The sequence below is a fragment of the Podarcis bocagei genome (genome assembly GCF_964188305.1).
Source record: "Podarcis bocagei genome assembly, chromosome: 8".
Taxonomy (NCBI): domain Eukaryota; kingdom Metazoa; phylum Chordata; class Lepidosauria; order Squamata; family Lacertidae; genus Podarcis; species Podarcis bocagei.
In genome coordinates, this window is record NC_138133.1 from 19,007,196 (window position 1) to 19,027,750 (window position 20,555).

The window sequence follows — 20,555 nt, forward strand, 5'->3', positions numbered from 1 at the left end:
GGAGGACAGAGATGTAGAATAGAACGAACCTGTTTTCATCTGAGGAATGTTGGAGGGTATACAACATATAGCCAAAGTAGGCAAAGGCAAAAATATGCAGGAGTGATGTTCAAAAAGTTTCCTTAGTCCTTTTAATAAACAAGAGGTAAGGAACAGAAGTGGTAAAAAATAATGATTCAGACTGCCAACTTATGCTCCCATGCCTGTAAAACAGACATTTGACCTTCAGCATGTGGAAGGCTGGAAAAAAGTGTCCGTTTATGTACCAGATGGGACAGGGCTTGGCAATGCACACTGGTTTCCTCCGTGCAATGAAAGACACACGTGCAAAATGAATTCACAAACATAGTTCTCAAAAGTCCCATGCCTACCTTCTCAATTTGCAATTTTGATTGAAAGCCATCTCACTGTGGGGGTAAGTAGTTTTTGGTGCTGTTCCAGTCTGAAGGCCTGTACTTAACTGTGGCATTGGACTTTGCAAACTGAAAACGGAAAAAAACTTTCCCTGTGTGTGTGTTTTTGTTTTTTTTAATATTGGCTTGATTGACAGAATTTCAGTAAGTGAAATGTTTTAGGGCATGGAGTTATGTATGGTAAATTGTGTAATAGCTGTAGACATGTGCCTAGGGAAAGGTCAGGAAAGGGCAGTTCTATACTGTTTTGCCATATATCTGGTTTCTACAATTGCTCCAAATAAGCATGAATTAGTTACAAAATCCATGTCTCACAGCAAAAGCTTCTTCTGTGTGTAAACATGACTTTAATCTAAGTGGAAACCATTTTAGTCGCAACACATCATTCCAGACAAGGCAAAAGATCAAAGTCCAAATTGAAAGTCGAAATTGCATCCTTGCTTACTATCTGCGTTTATCAAGGTATTTCAATGCTTTTCTAAGCCTTGGTGCTCACAACTTCCTGAACTCTTCTCACCACTGGAATTGCTTAGATAATGTGCTTACTATGATTTTCCTTGTAAAGATTTGGTTCTCTTTGACACTTGTCTGCCTTAAAATATGTCAGGGACAGGCCAGAGGAAGAGGAGTGGTGGAGACCACCTCCCCATCCTGACCCTTCCAGGGAGGAGGAAGAGGAAGACAGTATGGATTTACAACAGGGGTTTGGGGGAAGTCACAGCTCAGAGACAGAGGAGGGGAAAAGATGGGAAATCATGGGAGAGGAGGAGCAGGCAGAGGCAGAGCAGCAGCTGGCTGACACGTTGTCACTAGAAAGCATTCCAGACCCTCCATCTTCCAGAATCCGACAAGCCTTAAACGTATGAGAGCAAAGAGCTCAAATTCTTATTCTTTGTGGAACAGAAATTCATTAACATGAAGTAGCACGCATCATTCCTATGCTGAACCACAAAGCCATCTTCCTAGCCCCCTCACTTGTCAAGCTTACAGGTGAAACTCAAAAAATTAGAATATTGTGGAAAAGTTCATTTATTTCAGTAATTCAACTTAAAAGGTAAAACTAATATATGAAATAGACTCATGACATGCAAAGCGAGATATATCAAGCCTTTATTTGTTATAATTGTGATGTTTATGGCATACAGCTGATGAAAACCCCAAATTAACAATCTCAGAAAATTAGAATATTAAATGAAATCAGCAAAACAAGGACTGCAAATAGAGCAATATTGGACCTCTGAGAAGTAGAAGCATGCACATGTACTCAGTACTTGGTTTGGCCCCCTTTTGCATCAATTACTGCCTCAATGCGGCGTGGCATGGATGCTATCAGCCTGTAGCACTGCTGAGGTGTTATGGAAGACCAGGAAGCTTCAATATCAGCCTTCACTTCTTCTGCATTGCTTGGTCTCACGTCTCTCATCTTTCTCTTGTCAATGCCCCATAGATTCTCTATGGGGTTCAGGTCAGGCGGGTTTGCTGGCTAATCAAGCACAGTAATCCCATGGGCATTGAACCAGGTTTTGGTACTTTTGGCAGTGTGGGCAGGTGCCAAAGTCCTACTGGAAAATGAAATCAGCATCCCTATAAAGTTCGTCTTTGGAAGGAAGCATGAAGTGCTCCAAAATCTCTTGGTAGATGGCTGCATTGACCCTGGACTTAATGAAGCACAGTGCACAGAGAAAAAGCTGCTATAGAGTTGAGAAAGTAAATGTGGTTGTATGAATCAGTCCCAAAGTCACACATAAAGTTAATTATTTGATGGGTACAGGGTTGTGAATGTATATCTATTGGCCTCAACTTGATGGGTTACAAACTGGCACACCGATCTAAAACTTTCTCCCAATAGTAAAAGTTAATACATCCCCCAAATAAAACTATTCATTACCTGTTATGGAGATCCATCTCGACAGGGCTGAAATGCAGTCTGACTGTTAACTGTTTTTGACTTTACCAAGACTTAAAGCATAATCTCTTTGTGACATCACACATGACATCAGAATGGCCTGTTTGCGTTCAACCTAGACTATCTCCATGCCAACAGAAATGGCCAGTAAACTTCTGCAACCAAGTAACCATCAGCCTGACTAACCATTTGTTTCTCTCTAGACTATTGGATGTTCAGTTTTTGCTCTCATAATCAAAGCCTGAAGAAGAGCTTTGTATAATCTGAAAACCTGCTTCCACTGTTAAAGAAAAGTAATTGTCAGGGGCTGGGCAGAGGAGGATGGTGGAGACCCCCTCCCCATCCTGACCCTTCCAGGGAGGAGGAAGAGGAAGACAGTATAGATTTACAACAGGTGTTGGCGGGAGGCCACAGCCCAGAGGCAGATGAGGGGGAAAGTTTGGAAATAATGGGAAAGGAGGAGCAGGCAGAGCTGAAAGTCTTTATACTTTTCTGGCCAACCAACTGGGAACAGCTGGCAGCACCCTCACACAATATTTCTGCTTTTTCAGCTTGTGGTTCACTGTGGTGGAATCTAGACACACACAAAAAAACCACGGTGAAAATGTTTTGGGGTGTTGTTGTTTTTAAAAAATATTGTATTTGCCCTAAGCTCACCATCTCCATCTGTTGTCACATTTCTATAAGGCACTTAAAATGCAATATTTGCAGCTGTATAGCTGAGTCCTATGTTCAGTCTTTTCAGCGGCTTGACTGAGGGATCTTTGTTTCTACACATAGTTTGTTGTTTGTTTTTATGTGTTAGTTTAAAACAGCATCTGACACAAGCATGAAAGATCTGCATGAGGGAAATCCAAACCATCATGTTGAGGTGTTCATGAAAGATCCTTGTTAATGGTTTCTGAAATCCCAGCTAACATGTAATTGAGCAACCTGCCTGGAGTTGACCCAGTGCTGTTTCATTTTCTAAAAATGTTTGATTAAGATTAAGTTAAGGTAACAGGTGTTGGGGTTACTGGAAAGGCTAGATTAGTGTCTGGAATTTGAAGGTCCATTGAAGCTGGTCTCCCCATACATCTGACCATTTATAATTCTCTGATTTCAAACACGAGAAGAGGAGTTATACCCATCAGAAATCTGAGAAAGGCAATGGGGAACAGCATGCTAAGTGTTGCTTTTTGACCTGCTTCACAATTCATGGAAGGAAACTTGTCCAGATTCTGGACACCTTATAAGCTTGGTCATCGTGGATGAGGAAGCTTTGCAGTTTCTGACGCAGTCCAAGAGGGCAAAGTTCAGGGACATCTCTATGAATCTTCCTGAGGATGTTGCTGCAAGCACAAATTAATGATCTGTGGTTAGCAATGCTTGTGGTCTACTGCTTGCAACTACATCAACTAAATGTTTTGTTAGGTTAAAAAGCTACTAGCGGAACAGACTAGCCCAAGGTCAATTGCAGCATTGTGAATTAAATCAACACAAATATGTTGGTTGTGCGTATTTATGATGATGGTTTTCTGTAGTACCATCAATATTCTGTGATACTTTATGGCATAATATAAGCAAAGCAGCTAGGCTCCTGCCCCAACAACCTTACAGTTCAAATATTGATGATGTGGAGAGAAACAATTTAAAATATTGGCGAAGTTTTCCCAAGCCAGTCTTGAGTAATGAATGGATGTGAACCCTAGAAAGCTCCCAATCTTTCCTTCACCACAGATTTTGATCCAAGCCGGGCGAGAATGCCAGAGTAGAAGAGGGAAATTCTGAAGGTGACGTCAGAACCCACTCTTGAAATTTCCCATTACAATCTGTTTGTGCCATTCCTACTGGACCCAGTGAACTGAAGCCATTCCGTTATGCCAGCCTTCCCCAACCTGGTGCCTTGTAGATATTCTTACACTATAACCCACACCATCCCAGTTCATTGGCCATGCTAGTTGAGGCTGATGAAAGTTGTAGCCTTGGAAAGCCTTATAATAATTAAAAAAAATATTTGTACCCCACTCATCTGACTGGGTTGTCTCAGCCAATAGGTTTCAGAAGGCTGTTTTATGTCCTCTTTGGAAGGGGCAAAAGAGGCTGCTGAGGCAATTTCCAGCATCAGGAAGAGAGCAATTTCCACTGGTCATAAGTGCCGTTTAAGGTCCCTTTCCCCAACTTTCTAGGCTTCCTTCCATTAGTTGATTGCCCCATATGGAACCATTAAAAAAAGCTCCAGAGAGGGGCATAATTTTCAAAGCCCTCACTTCAGATTAGCTGTGAATAAATATCAGAGTTGGTCAGGGGTCCCTTTACCTTTACCTTTAAATATGAGAGTTGTGATATTTTCCTCCTCCCCCAAAGAACAGGTAATTTCCAGGTTATTCTGAGGGGAGCCTTGGTATGCTTATCTATCTCTCAAAACAACAAAGTGAGCACAGAATGAGAAAAGACAAGGGTGGTGGCTTGAATATAAAGCACGAGGCATGAAACGTAGCAAATGCATACGATGCCTGAAACATCACTTATGGAACTTGAGTAAAAATATACTGCATGAGAAACCAGCCAGTTATATGTACAGCCGTACCTAGGAAGTTGAACGGAATCAGTTCCGGAAGTCCGTTCCACTTCCAAAACATTCTAAAACCAAACCGCGGCTTCCGATTGGCTGCAGGAAGCTCCCACAGCCAATCAAAGCCACAGGTGCCCTGTCAGACATTTGGGTTCCAAAAGAATGTTTGCAAACCAGAACAATCACTTCTGAGTTTGCAGCTTTCGGGAGCTAAAACGTCCAAGTTCCAGGGCGTTCGACAACCAAGGTACGACTGTAATGTCCTTTGATTTAGCTATTGATCTAGAGCACCCTAAGGACCAACTATGGGAGCCAGTATCACTGACATGGAAACTTTGCACATTTTTCTGCCCATCCCTTCCAGAAGTACTTGTCTCAACATGAGATCCATCCATAGGCATGCTGGTATGACCTCAAACCTGTAGCATATGGATTGGGCCTTAGAGCTCTTGGGATTTGCTTTAATCTTGGCAGAATAGTGATACCTCTTAAACTGTGCTGTTTTTACTGTGTGCACTTTCCTACAGAGCTATTAACCATCCATAAGAGCAGCATATAACCGTATATGTTTATAGAAATCTGTTGGAAATTTTAAGCTGCATTTTTTAATGGCTTCTACTGGTGTTTTAACTACTGCAGTTAATCACGGAATGAGTCTCAAGTCTACTGGAGTGCGGAGTGATATTGAATTTTAAAAGTATGACTAGGGAGAAAAAGGGAATACTGTGCCTTTGGAATTAAAGTCCTAGCATGGAATCTATGAAAGTAATTTTATAGGAAGAATCAATTTTGGGGATCCCTTTTCTTCTCTGTATAGGTTACACTGAAGGACCAAAAATGAGCGTCTCCAATGACCTACTGAGGAAAGCTCATAATGATGTCTTTGATTTTTCTGTTCTCCAGTGTCTAAAATTCTCCATATAAAATGAATCTGTTTCATAGCAAAGTGTTTATTGCCAGCTTTCCCAAACTTGCTTACTTGATTGCTTTGGGGTTTTGAGGAATCACACGGCAGGGAAAATTGCCCTTCTGGGTCTCATTACAAACACCATCATTAGCCAGTCCTTTTTGACAGGCCTGGTGGTTACGTAGTTTGATAAGCTTGGTGTGGTTTTCTGCTAATCAAAGTGTTGTTTGGCAGTCATAACCAGCAGACACACACAGGGGGTATTTGATTATGTAACTCTTATGGAAGACAGAAAGATGTCTCTCCCAGGGTGTATACAATCAGTCAATTATCCCCCACCCCCACTGGAACTGGACCAAGATTTGCTGAGATCAGGATGAACGCGAATTCTAAAAGCAATGACTATTTCAGCTGCTGAACCTTTATAACTGCATAAAAAATCCAACAGGCTCCTTTATGTCTGCTTATAAATTCATTACATCTTTCATTAATTATAATTCTACCATTTATTTATTTTTTGAAATTCAGCTCGTATGCAACATAATGCAGAACATAAGCCAATTCATGCCACATGCAGCTCATGAATTAAACTTTGACTGCATGGAGAATTCCTTCTTCCAAAATGTGTGGCTTTCTAGTCCAATTTCTGTAAATCTAGAGGTTGCTCAGATGATGATGATCAAATTAGTATACCACTTTTTAATCCAAAGACCACAGGGTGGTTCACAGCATAAAAATACAAGATTGATTGATTGATTGATTGATTGAATCTATATACTGCCCTGTACCCAGAGGTCTCAAAAGAAAATACATTATAGAACAAGAACAACAACAAAAAAGAAACCAAGATCTTCACTCCCACAAACGTATTTAAAAAGCCAGAGAATATCCTTACTGAAATACAATATGAGGAAATGTTAAATGAGGTAATAAAACAAGAGAAAAAGAAAGATATGAAAGAAATGGGTAAAAAGGTCTTACTGCTATCTATCTGTCAGTTATGTATACAGTAATTCTTCAAATTCGTCAAATGTTTAATCTAGATTAATATTCAGCTGTTCCTCCCTCTGCTGAACATACTTTTCCAATCTTCATAGAATCTCTGTGACCAGGGCTTGGGCTGATTGAATAAACACTTTTGCCTGGCACCTAAAGATATGTAATGAAAGATCAGGCAAGGGTTCTTGGGGAGAGCATTCCACAAATGGCAGCCTCGTAAGACTTGGCAGCTTCCTTGAATTTCTTTCACAGGAATAAACTGGAGGGTTTGTGTGCAAGCACATGCTTCTGTACTAGCTTTTCAAATTGCCAGCTCCTGGGTGCAATCGAAATGCAACTTTTTCTACAGCTTCTCATTTTTTAAAAAATAAATAAATGGTAAAAGTAATTTTCTGGCCTTTGGGTATTTTGGACTACAATTCCAATTAGCATTGCTTAATACACAGAAATGATGAGTGTCATACTACAAAATGTCTTGAGAGGTCACTGGGATGGGAGAGATTGCTATGATAGATTCAGGGTGGCAAGTTCTCTTATTCAGGTTTGATTTTGCTGCAAACCACCTCCTCCTCCTCCTCCTCCTCCTCGCTCAGTTTATGGTCACACAGGTGGCACTGTGGGTTAAACCACAGAGCCTAGAACTTGCCGATCGAAAGGTCGGCAGTTCAAATCCCCACGACGGGGTGAGCTCCCATTGTTCAGTCCCAGCTCCTGCCAACCTAGCAGTTTGAAAGCACATCAAAGTGCAAGTAGATAAATAGGTACCACTCCGGCGGGAAGGTAAACTGCGTTTCCGTGTGCTGCTCTCGTTCGCCAGAAGCAGCTTAGTCATGCTGGCCACATGACCCAGAAGCTGTACGCCGGCTCCCACAGCAAATAAAGCAAGATGAGCGCCACAACCCCAGAGTCGGTCACGACTGGACCTAATCGTCAGGGGTCCCTTTACCTTTACCTTATGCTCTGAATGCTACATGATAACTCTGTCTTTAAGTAAAGTACAGAGATGATTAAGCCAGTAATCTGTGATGGAGATAAGATATTTGATGAAGCATCCCACCTAGTTGCTGAGAACTGGCGAAGGACCTCCTGCAAGAGTGGTATACATTCCTTCATTACAATTTGTGGGAAGAAGCCATACCTATGGAGAACGATTGTTTTGGCACAGAATTCTGTCGGTGGTGATAGTGCATCCCTGCACGTCGTTGCTCATTTATGCTTTCATTTCTCGAGAGATGCAAAGTGGCAAGCAGAAATTAGCATATGTCAACCAAGAAAATCCGGTCCGAGGGGCAAATGAAGGCTTTGCCAGCATATTTCTGTACGTGGTAAAAGAAGGCAGTGCTGTGTTTGAAAGTGAAGGTGCATGATCTACTGCTGGTTCCGATGACAAGAAATAATGATTAAACTGGACTGGTGACCAATAAAGCACACACTGTCACATTATCCTTACATTAACAACTTCAATATGCCTCAGAGAACCTGACATCATAAGTGCAATGGTGCAGTCATATTTGGTATAATATGCTCAGTACTCAGAAATGATATCTCTGAGCTGGGGGGGGGGATTACAGAAAAGGATTTTTAAAAACCACTCAGAGGGTTGAATACTTTCCCTTTGACAAAACAGTAAGCCACCTCATACCCCTAAAGACACCCTGTATCGGAGGTCACTGTGAGGTCTAGAATAGGGATGGGAAACCTCAGGCCTGGGGGCTGAATGCATCCCTCTAGACTTCTTTTTTTGAAAATACGTTTATTATTTTACATTGATTTACATTCAGATCTTATAACATACAATTTACATCAAAATCTATTTATCTTGGCGGCTTCTCATCCTTACATCTTTCTCCTCCCTGCTGCCTGTTCAACCTCTTAACCTTACCTATTTACCTAAATCCCATATTACAATATTTTCTATTTTCTTGCCGTTGTTCATAAGTCAAAACCTGTTTGAAATTTTGTTTGGCTGCATTGCGTTTTTAGACAGGAAAGGGTCTCCATTTATATATATAGTCTTTCTGATTCCTTATTTTAGCTATGACTTCTGCCATTTCTGAGTACTCTGGTAGCTTGAGTACTCATTCCTCCTTCGTTGGGATTTCTGGTATTTTCCATTTTTGCGCGTAGATTACTCTGGCTTTTAAAAAAATCTCTGCACCATGTATTCCCAGAAGACTGGCACACACACAGAGAGAGAGAGACTTCTCTGTATGGCCCTTTGGAATCTCCCTAACCAGAGACATGTTGTTTTCAAAAATTAAACTCAAATCAACTTGCAGAAAAAGCTCAAATATCCATCCTATCCACTGCCCCACCCACTTTTTGCCTCTGGCCTTTCACATCCCTGACATGTACCCCCTAGGAAGTCATATAGCACTCTGGGTGGAAAAGCTTCCCCATCCCTAGTCTAGAAGAATCAACTTGCTCACACATCTCCTGTCTTTCTTCTGCTATAGGACATCCATTAGCAGTCTCCATGGCCAAATCAGGCATGAACCCAAACTCCTCCTCAGTCTCATCTGCGCATGGCTGGAATTGTATGCCACCCATCCTCATGAGCATGGGAACATGAACAGAATATTTGCAAATGACAGATAATTATTTAATGCTTTCCGAAGTAAGCCTTAGAAGAGGTAGCGGTTCAACAGCTTCTCAGAAACTCCAAGTGGCATTCATCTTCTCTTGGACCGAGCTGGTCAATCCCTTTCTGCTCAATGCAATGAGCCGAGAGGTGAAAAGGTTGAATTTACATGAAGTGGGTTTCACCTTGTCTGTGTCCTCAAGCTTCAATAATTCAAATTTATCCAACCGCACAGGAACAGCCAGAGCTCTGGATGTGGCTATAGAGTGACCTGATGTGAGTGGTTTTATCTTTGAAATAGTTTGCAAATGTATCATAGTGGGCCTCCTTGGTGTCACTAAGTGGGCCAGATTGCAGAACCACTTGGAGAAGCTCCACAGTGTAGCAATGTGAGGATGCAACTGCTGGCACCACAGCCACTGGATAGGCTTGGTAATTAACTCAGACTACCATGTACTCACATTCACAGCAAGTTTATAGACTTCCGAGAATCACCTGAGAGTCTGCATTGGCTAAAGATAGGCTTCAATCTTGCTATTGTGATTTCTGCTTCTAATGAAGCCTATATTCTTCAACTGTATGCTAAAATGTTTATATCTGCATATGTTACCAGTGCTGAATGCCTCTGCCTGTTCTCTGTGCAGTTGCTGTATTGTGTTAAACAATTGTGTTAAGGTTTGCAATGCACCCTGGACCACTGGTGATGCGAAAGCAAGGTTTTGGCCATCTGTGTTCATATTAAAATGGAGCCCTCTTACTATAAGCTTCGTTCTTTGATTTCCTTCCACGGTTTGATATCTTTTTGAGACATATTTAACTGCAGTGATTGCATAAATAAAAAATAGATGCAAATGGGCAAAATGTTGCTTCAGAGCAGTAGTTTTGAACAGTATTGTGAATATTTGATTTTTCTGTTGAAGCAGAACATCTCAAAGAGTATTGCTGTAGATTTTCAAAGTACTTTATGAGCCTAACACTGTCTCGATGAAGAGAATCATTTGTTTTAAAACTGAGCGTCAATACGCACAATCTTGCTCATGTAGATCCACTTTTCTTTTTGCTTCTGGCTGGTACGCCATGGGTCAAACGTCTCGCTTAAAAACTCAAATGTGTTTGATTTCAAAAAAGATGCAGACACTGTGGAATTCCCCTGTCCTATGTATAAATAAACATCCTTTTTCAGAGAAGATCTGTATGAACTTATTCCTACATTAGCTCCAGATAGACCAAGCAGCTGAGCATGTCTACACACAAAGGCTACAGATGTCTACACAGAAGTCCTATTGAATTCAGTGGGGTTTGCTCCCTGGAAAGTGAGGTTGGGGGTTGCTGCCATAGACTATTAAAACTGATAGGATTCAGCCAAAACTGGTGCCAGCACCCAAAATATTTGGGTAGTTTCCAGGACACCCAAAAGGCCCTCTGCTGATGCCTCCCATGGGTTGTGGTCTTCAATTACTTTGAATATATATTCTTCTTCCACAAATCTGGAATGGAATTCTAGAAACTGTACTTCTCTATGGGAGGACTGGGGATCACTTATTGTGGGATTCTCAACACCCTTATGAAACCGTAATTTCCAGATTCTTTGAAGAAATAAATGGCATGAAACTGCTATGTCGGTAGATATCATCTCTGTCACAATGCATGGTCAGAATTTCCCCTCATCCCCTTCCAAGAGGTGGTGTGGAGGTTTACGACACCACGTGGGCTTACCTGGCTAGGTAACACCCACCTTGCAGGGTGGCCATTGCCCCACCCCCATCTTGGTAGGACAATGGGCTGCTGGCTGGGGGTGGCGCGAGGGCCTGAAAAAGGGCCGATGCTTTTCGGCCCAGACTCACTTCGTTTCTTCCTGCTAGATGTACCCACCTGACCCGCTCCAAAAATATAACATGGTTTTCTTTTGCAGGCTAACCTCTTGCTTCCTAGGTCATTGGACACTGCTATGGTCATAAGATGGTTGCTGTATTCAGAACCGGGAAGGAATTTCCCCTGCATTGGTAGGTGTGCTGGTCCTGGGGGCTAACTGAGAGGTGAGGTCCGAGTCCAGTCTGAGGTCGATGGTGCGGTATGGAGGCTGTCCCTCAAAGCTGTAGCTGGGTCCAAGGCAGGGAGTCGGGTGGAGTCAGGAACTCTGGCAGAAGAGCAGGACAGAGTGCAGGCAGGAACAGGCTAGCAACAACATTGCTCCTGCAACCTGGGGTTGGGGCTGACTGGCTTTTATCTGCCCCGAGGCATAGGGTGGCCCCGGTCCACAGGTGACTCGCCTCTCCTGGCCTGAAGGCGGGCACTCCTCCTGCAGGAACTTAGTTCCCTCTACCTCTCTGCCCTGAGCCTCTGTAGCTCAGGAGAGGCTGGAGGGTTACCGGACCCAGAGGCAACCTCCTCTTCTCCTGACGAGGCTGAGAGTGGAGCACCTGCAGGCAATGGGTCCTCCATCACCTCAGGGGCCAGAGCAGACTCGGCTGGTGCCTGTACCTGAGGATCCAGCACAGGTGAGGACCCTTCAGGCTCATGCCCCAGCCCCGGCTCAGCTGGTTCTGGAGGCGTGGACTCCTGTGCAGGCTGGGATTCCTCAGGTTCAACCTCTGAGTCCGAATTCCAGGCCATCACAGTAGGTTTTGCCTTCCCCATAGCAATTTGTCACAACTTTGGCGATTTTGTTCGGTATCCTATAGTCTATCTTCAAGATGGGGGAGGGGGGTAACATCCTTACGTACCCTCATGTGGCGGTGTTTGCAGGGCCCGTTAAAGGGCTGATTGTGGGAGTCACTGGCCCTAGAGCGGTGGCAAATAGGTCAAACTGTTGGCTTTGAAGTGGGAGGGGCACACTGTGTAACTTCATGCTTTACAGTCCCCTCCCACTGCACTTGACTACCCTGCACATCCTCAGCCCCTGTGGGGTTGAGAGTGGTACCTTCCAAGGCCTAAGCCCATACATTGTTGTCATGTCTCATTTGGGGGGGGGGTGTAGGCTCCACGGACATGGTTTAGCACATGGCCTTGCAAACAGCCCTGCAGCTGTGTATATGCATGTGTGTGTGATATGAATTCGATAGCCATGGGAGGAATGGGTTGGGAATTAATTCAGCCACTTTTTGCAAACTACTGACTAGATTCAACACTCCCAAATGTGACTTCTGAATCAGAAGCACAACTCCCATTCTGACTGCACACTTTTCCGGATTCTGCAAATCGTGTCCTCCCTTAAAGAGGGCACGTGTTGCATTGAGATCTGGCAACCAAACCCTGTGTTGTGGGTGGGTATGATTGACAGCACGTGTTGCATTGAGATCTGGCAACCAAACCCTGTGTTGTGGGTGGGTATGATTGACAGCCACAACACCCAATTAGTGTTCACTCAGGCCAATGGGATGCAGGCTAAATGGATCAAGAGACCTATATATACCTATGCACGTGACTCAGAGCTTCCTCTTTCGGTGCGTGCATCGGAACACCCGCCCACTTATCCCTACTTTTAGGGCTTGTGCACTTCACCTTGCTATGCCGTCGTGTGTTGTCTGTCGTTGGGACAGGAGCACGGCAGGAATTTTCCCAACTTGGCTGATTGGCTGTTGCCATTTGGGTTTCGCCTGCCGCGTAGCAAATCGTCACAACTTGTAAGGTTTCAGATAGGCTCTGGTTCAGGTGATAGGGATGGGAGAACGGTCTCGCCATCCCTATGTGAAAGGTATTCCGTTAAAGGAATCCAGGGACTCGATGGTTTGGTCAACCCTGTGAGGGGGTTGTGCCCATGCCAGAGTCCAGGGGACATCTGGGTGGTGGACATAGTCTGTTCCCGGCTTTCCACCTATCCAGGTGTTCACCCTAGGTTGACCTATGCTGGTGCCCTGGGTCAGCGCTACCTGCAACGGTGCAGGGAGCTAGTCGAACCAGAGCGTATGCAACCACTCACTTGCTGTAATCAATAAAGTTGTGGCCTAAATTTTGCCAAAAACCAAACCAAAATTTGTGTCTTGTGTGAATTTATTTAAGGGGAGTTTTAAAGGTCTGAACACGCAATGTAGTTTTGGTGCACAAAAAGTGCACACAAATGTAGACTTTTGTGTGTTCTTTCAAAAGAGCTACACAAAACGGAATGGGACAGACCTGTGATTGAGTGGAATCAGGTTGCCAACTCCTAAGTGACGTATAAAATTATGATGGATATTTTAATGGGGCTGTTCCTTCCAAAAGGAGAGACATCACCACCACCACAACTAGTGTGTATATTAACTGCAGTATTTATTAACCTGCGTTCCATGCTTTAGCATCTTTCAGCAAGCTGCTCTGATTATGGCGCAGAGAGAAAACCCTGCCATGATGATGTTTTCGTCATGCAGAGAAACTCATAAAGAGAAATGTAATGCTTCCATGCGCATGATGGCTGGCACTGTCCACTTTAATCAGCCTCATTGACAAAAATGCAGCCACTACACGGCCTTAACTAGTAATTTCATTACAGCAGTGTAATGGGAATATTAAATGAGAAAATTGTGGGTGATCCTCTTAGCTACTGAGCAATGGTCTACTGTGTAACATCCAGACTGCTGTGTTTATAAGAATCTGCCATCGGAAAGAAGAATCCATAAGCATATGAATCATCAATTGCGCTCGGTGATGCTGGCGTCTTACTAATAGAACTCCTTTCAAACTAGACTAGTTTTAATCATTTATAATATTAATATCCTGCATTCTTAGGGAATGCAACAAACAGCTGGATAAAGAATTACAAATTGGCTTCATTATTTTTTTTAAGCGTATGTGTAATATAAACAGAACCTTCACATTGTGAGGAGCTGCTGGGGGTGGGGGAATCTCTATTTATTCTGAATATACAGTCTATTCAAAGCACGGAATAAAAAGAGAAGATTAGACAAGTTCTGATTACTGGGCTCTGAATGAAGCTGCCTTGAATGATTTTGTGACCTATGTGGTTAGGGGCAAGTTTCTTTTAAAGAAAATGCCCCACCAACTTGTCACTGATAGCCTTTGAAGAGATGAATGCTATTAAATTGTTCCTGCTTCCTAAAGGTTATTTTTTTGCCCACTGGGAACGAGGAGCACAGCTGCAAGGATGTGATGAGGGAGAATCAGCAGTTGCATAGATAATACCAAGGCTTTGAATTGCCAATATTGTCAATCAAGTGTGAGTGCTGGAAATCCATATGAAATAAAAATTCAGATTTAAATTCTTGCCTCTCTTCATTGCCCTTCAGTTACTCTACCTCATGTTCCTAAAATGCCACACATCAAACGATTTGAGGTCTGTATCGAGAATATTGAGTGAAGCTGCAACTTCCTTTAAAAAATAAAAATCAAAGGGAGGCGTTTCTGTTGGCCCATTCCTTTGTAATTTCTTTGTTGCCTTCTCGCCAGTAAAGGCCCAATTTTTAGCTATTTCTCCCCTCTTGCTTATCCATCAAATATATAAAATGTCATGTATTCATTGTGTAATTGCCGTTTACTTGACATTTTACTCCTCCCAGTGAAGGACATGGCAAGAATAAAACATCAGGAAGCTCTGACATTTCTTTTCCTGCCCTGTATTTGAAGGGATGGAAATGCAACCGCTACATCAAGGAAGACAACGGGACAGTGGTTGGGGAAATGGAGGTTAAAAAGTGTTGCGGCGGTGAACAGGGATGAAAGCAGGTGGTTTCAAGTTAACTTAGTGATTGGGAACAGAGGGGCTGTATCTCCTAGCAGTTCTGAAACTGTTCCCCTTGACACCCTCTCAAAAGATGCCCTACGGCAGGACAGAGGAATCTGTGGGCCCTCCAGATCTTTTTGACTACAACGCCCATCAGCCGCAGGCAGCTTGGCCAATGGTCTGGTATGATGGGAGATGTAGTCCAATAGATCCCCCACCCCTCTCTTAGAGCAGGAACAAGGGACCACTTGCCATTAAGACATTTGAACCCTGCTTTCTATTTAGGAAACACTTCAAGAGTGGATCAGCAATAACTCACATGGCATCAGTGAAGCTGTCTGTGGACAAGCACCGGCTCCCTTGGGGTGAAAGCGAGATGAGCGCTGCACCCCATAGTCGCCTATGACTGGACTTAACTTTCCAGGGGTTCTTTACCTTTGCCTTTTACATTTGAGGACTACTTGATTTTTTGGGCCATATTTATGCGGGTGGCAATGTGGTCTAAACCACAGAGCCTAGGGTGTAATGGTTCTAGGGGTTGCTAGTGTGTAAGCAGGTGCCTATCTCCCCGGCTGGGTGCAAACACCTGGCTGGATTGCCTGAGTGAACCTTTTCTGTCCGGACAGCCACTCACCCATGGCTGACTCAATCACTGGCAGAATCCGTGAGTGGGCGTTTCTTAAACTTCTTCCAACAAAGAAGTTCTTTGATGCCTAGTCTCCACCTACCCTCTCTGCGCAGAAGCCTTCTGGAATCCCTCTGGCTTTCGCTCTCCCCCTCCAGTACTGATGGCAGTTCCCTGACATAGGGCTTGCCAATCAGAAGGTTGGTGGTTTGAATCCCTGCAACGGGGTGAGCTCCCTTTGCTCAGTCCCTGCTCCTGCCAACCTAGCAGTTCGAAAGCATATCAAAGTGCAAGTAGATAGATACCGCTCCGGCAGGAAGGTAAACGGCATTTCCATGCTCTGGTTCGCCAGCAGTGGCTTAGTCATGCTGGCCACATGACTCAGAAGCTGTACGCCTGCTCCCTTGGCCAGTAAAGCGAGAGCGCACAACCCCAGAGTCTGTGACTGGACCTAATGGTCAGGTGTCCTTTTACCCTTTTTATGCTGGCAGTGCTGCTGCAACCTAATATTGGGTCCTCATCCATTAGCTGAAGACCAATAACTGTGTTTACCTTCCCGCTGGAGTGGTACCTATTTATCTAGTTGCACTTTGGCGTGCTTTCGAACTGCTAGGTTAGCAGGAGGCGTTTGATTAGGATGCTCAAAAAAGCCCTAGATAGAACCCACTGATTCTTTGCCTTCCAAATAGCAGCAGCAGCAGCAGCAGCAACCTCTTACCTTGAGAAATGGGGAGGTAGTGGTAGTGGGTGCTCCTACGGGTGTGTCCAGCTCCTCCCAGTTTTGTACAGCCAACAGCAAGTGGGAGAGCATTTTGGGTAACTTTCTCAAAGTCATAACAATTTTGGAGTTGGTGGCCTATGACTCCATTGGGAACTGGCTCTAGAGTGTGTTCTTTGCCCTTGAAAAAGTAGTTCCATGGAGCTTCATTGACAAATATATATATATTTTAAAAAAGACAACCCTGATACACAGCAGATTTTAGGAGGAACTGATGCTTGTAACAAAATTCTGTATCCACGGTGGGAAAGGATACTGCTTCATGCATCTATGGGAATGTCCATCTATTTTTCTCCCTTCCTAAGCCCCACCCACCCCCATAAACATTAAACAACTCATATTTGCAAAGTTCAGGCTAGTGGTCTAGTGGTAAGTGTTCCATGGGTGCCTGCAGAATTGAGGCAGGCAGCTTGCTTGAGGCTGGCACTGCCTCCCTTGATTTTGCTTGTGTAGTCAATTACTCCTGCTTCAAATTCTCAACCCATCCCATATCCATTACAGCTGTACATTGAGCTAAGCTTTATTTTTCAGGAGTAATGCTAACCTTTAGGCTTCCCCTTGAATGCTAGAGTCATTAAGTAATTTTGAACCCTGCCCTGGAAGGAGTATTCATCAAAGGTAATTGAGGTAGTCTCCTCAGTGATGGATAGTGTAATAACCTACATTTTTGATGGCGACTATTCTTCGATGACCTCTGATCTCTTCTTTGTCAGTAAGTCACTCCAGGCAAGGTAGTGGATCTCCTTAATAGGAGAGAAAATAAATTAGGGACTTGCTATCAAGTCCGGTCATCTTTTGTGTGTGCTTAAGTATTTCCAAGGCTAAGGGCACATCACACTGTTTGATTATTTGGCCAAAGGTAACTACATTATGCACTATGGTTTGCTTTAAATGTCGCAAATGAAAATAACCTTTCAACAGGTGATAGAAGCTGCTATCTTCTAAAATGTTGCTCACAGTAAACGGAAGCAAGCATTTTTCTCACTTAATAGATTACAAGTGGGGAGTGAGAATTGCCCAGAATCATGTATTTTCTTAATACAGGGTGATCATGGGATGGGGTTTTTTTCATAGAAAGGGAGATGATGAAGAAAGTGTGTATGTTAAAAATTGTTTTTTAATTGGTGGGGGGGAATCCACCCTCCCGCCTGGGGTTGTCTTTTTTTTTTTTTAAAAAAAAGCACAAAGCGAAGCCAAACTTTTCTTCTTTTTGCAAGCTACTTGTTGTTGTTGTTTAGTTGTTTAGTCGTGTCCGACTCTTCGTGACCCCATGGACCAGAGCACACCAGGCACTCCTGTCTTCCACTGCCTCCCACAGTTTGGTCAGACTTATGTTGGTAGCTTCGAGAACACTATCCAACCATCTCGTCCTCTGTCGTCCCCTTCTCCTTGTGTGCCCTCAATCTTTCCCAACATCAGGGTATTTTCCAGGGAGTCTTCTTTTCTCATGAGATGGCTAAAGTATTGGAGCCTCAGCTTCAGGAACTGTCCTTCCAGTGAGCACTGAGGGCTGATTTCCTTAAGAATGGATAGGTTTGATCTTCTTGTAGTCCATGGGACTCTCAAGAGTCTCCTCCAGCACCTGCAAGTTCCTTGCAAGCTGCTAGGAACTGGCAAATTGATTGGCCAGGGAACGGACTTCTTTGGAAGTCTGTGGATTTCTTCCATTGAATGTTTTTTAGGCATCTGCCTGGGATGCTTGCATGGAGATTCCTGCCTTGCAGGCAGTTCTACCAGATCATCCTTGGGGTCCCCAATTCTACATACAGCCCTAACTGTTCCCCTATGAAAAATTTCACAGCACACCACTGCTCAGAGCTGAATTTGTGGTGCATGTTCATGGTGATCTGCAAAATGCCAGTATGGAAGATTGAACGAGACAGCAGAGAAGGCTTAGATAAGCTCTTTTCTTTGTGTATTATTGGAAAGGGCCAGAATAAGTAGGCAGTAACTTTTTTTAAGGCAAGAAGCAGGGATATCTATAAGTAACAGCTAAAATAAAAATAGTACAATCCTATGCATGTTCATGCAGAATTAATTCCAGGTGTTTTCGGTGGGGCTTACTCTTGGGAATGGCTGAATGACTGTTTCAGTTTCTCTTTTTCAGTCCTCAATTCCCTACATTTACGTACCGTTTTGTAACTCAAAACCAAAAGAAGTCAGCACTAAAGTTCTGGTAATGCGCATTTCTGCAAGAAATTTCACCTAATGGAATGCCTTTTTGTATGTTATGTTCACTGACATACCCATTCTAATGTATACTTTCCCCTGATAAACACGTTTTTTCTCTGCAAATTTTGGAAGGATAGCTGTGTTTTGCTCCATGTTTAATTTTGGGGTGTGGGAATAAGGTATCTTTACTTTGAATTGCAAGCCAAGCCAAATTTCTCCTCCATCCCAGGTGTTTTTAGAATTGCAGGCATTTGAGAAAAGGCTTAGGGCTTGTTCACAGTTCCACTTGTGCCATGTCTGAATGGTTTTCCACTTGCCCTTTGCTTGCTAATCACGGGTCCAAGTGATTTTCCATTTGCCCCACCACTTTCCCTGGGAAAAACCCGCTGAATCAGAGCAAATGTCAATCCATGGAAAACCACAGGATTTTCCTGGAAGAAACCAATGGGGCAAGCAAAAGCCTAGAGGAGCCAGTAATAGAAGCAACCAAAATTGAAGCAAGCCAAATACTACTTCTGTAGATTGGCCACGACATCTTTATACCCTCTCTCCTTTGGGCTTGGTTTCTTGGTGTGACACCAGAAAACAACCAGAAGAGACTGACCAATGCATTTATTTTGTTTGCCTGCTCCACCGAAAATAAAACAGGCTGCCAATATAATGGGGGACTGCAGGGGGTAGGAATAGACCTCTAGACCTGTTCTCAGAGAAATAAAGCTGGTCTTGCTGGTTTTAAGTGCCCTCGTTTACTGTAAAAAATAAACACTTCCATCAGCAACTATGTACCATGCTGTGCTCCACTGATTTCATTTCAACTCCTGCTATGTCTACTTCCAATAGTGTGGCGGTGATGGGTTGCTGTAAGTCTGGCCTGCTCTCTACGTACCAGTGTGTACCCCCCCCCACCTCCCTAGCATTGTTTCCTAGTTCAGTGTGGACATCCACACTTCAGTTACTGCAGAGTTACTTGGATTTAATCCAATGTTGCTCCCAAATGCAATCAATGCTATCTGGATTGAATAAGCAGTGGACTCGTTCAACATGCGTGGAGGAAATCCACCTGAGATAAAAGAGATGGTGCTATACTTTCAGGTCCTTCAAAAAGATAGGGCAGAGCTCTGAAAATGTGGAAAACGCTTCCAGTGGTGTAACATGGGGGAACCACTGGGGTTGTTGACCCGGGCACAAAACTGCTAGGGGCATAAAATGTTGATACCCAGTGCTGCCTCAATACAGCTGTGCACTTCCGTTGCTGGGCTCTGTTGAAAATGGCTTCTCCATGTGAACCAGGAAGTGACTTCTCCAGGCAATGGAACAACTCTTCTTTTCTTGTCTCTGCAGCTGCAATCTTCTGGGTGATGTGGGCACCGTTAGGCAATTGAATGTGCATGCATACTCTGTTTCCCTCCCTCCCAGTCACACTCCGTCCAGCCCCAGGTGCTGGCAGCCCACGCTACACCACTGCTTCCACCTACTTGCCAAATGACCTGGCAGCAGGGACTATTAACAGGGCCCTAATTTGTGTTTTTATCTTATATTTTTATGCTGTGAACTGTCCTAAGATCTTCAGATGAAGGGCAGTATACAGATTTAATAAAACAAACAAATAAATAAATTTGGCCTGCAAGGCCATTTCCCCCTGCCCACGCCCCTCATCTCACTCCTGGTGTTGCATGTGACCCCAGGGGAAAGACACAATTGTAAGGCATCAGTTGGGAGCTTAAAGTATGATTCTGGCAGTTCTCTGGCAAGTGGGGCTTGCTGACAGCAACTGTCAACTGATCAACACTGACCACAAAACCCCTTGAAGTTGTCTATTTTGCAGGAGCAGCTTAGGTGTGCATGTCTTCACAAAATTCTGCTGTCATCGTCATCAGCTGTCCACCCTCCCACCTCATGTCTAAAGGTGGTTAACAACAATTTTAAATGCAACGTTAAGGGCAATATTAAAAATTACAAAGGAA

At 43.7% G+C, this 20,555-nt stretch overlaps 1 protein-coding gene and 1 long non-coding RNA gene across 2 annotated transcripts in view; one reads left to right on the top strand and one right to left on the bottom strand.

Annotated features, from left to right (window-relative positions):
- The window catches only part of LOC308593732 (cadherin-10), a 419,208-nt gene extending 416,825 nt beyond the window's left edge, over positions 1 to 2,383 (bottom strand). Inside the window, exon 1 of the mRNA XM_081206334.1 lies at positions 2,302 to 2,383. Within this exon, the coding sequence (XP_081062460.1) occupies positions 2,302 to 2,318 (17 nt within the window). The 5' untranslated portion in view covers positions 2,319 to 2,383. The remainder of the gene's footprint in view (positions 1 to 2,301) is intronic.
- Positions 2,384 to 2,467: 84 nt separating this feature from the next.
- Positions 2,468 to 5,799, top strand: LOC308592626. The gene is made up of 3 exons (XR_014010586.1): positions 2,468 to 2,612; positions 3,125 to 3,239; positions 5,691 to 5,799. It is a non-coding gene; the product is annotated as an uncharacterized lncRNA (long non-coding RNA).
- The last annotated feature ends 14,756 nt before the right edge of the window (positions 5,800 to 20,555 follow it).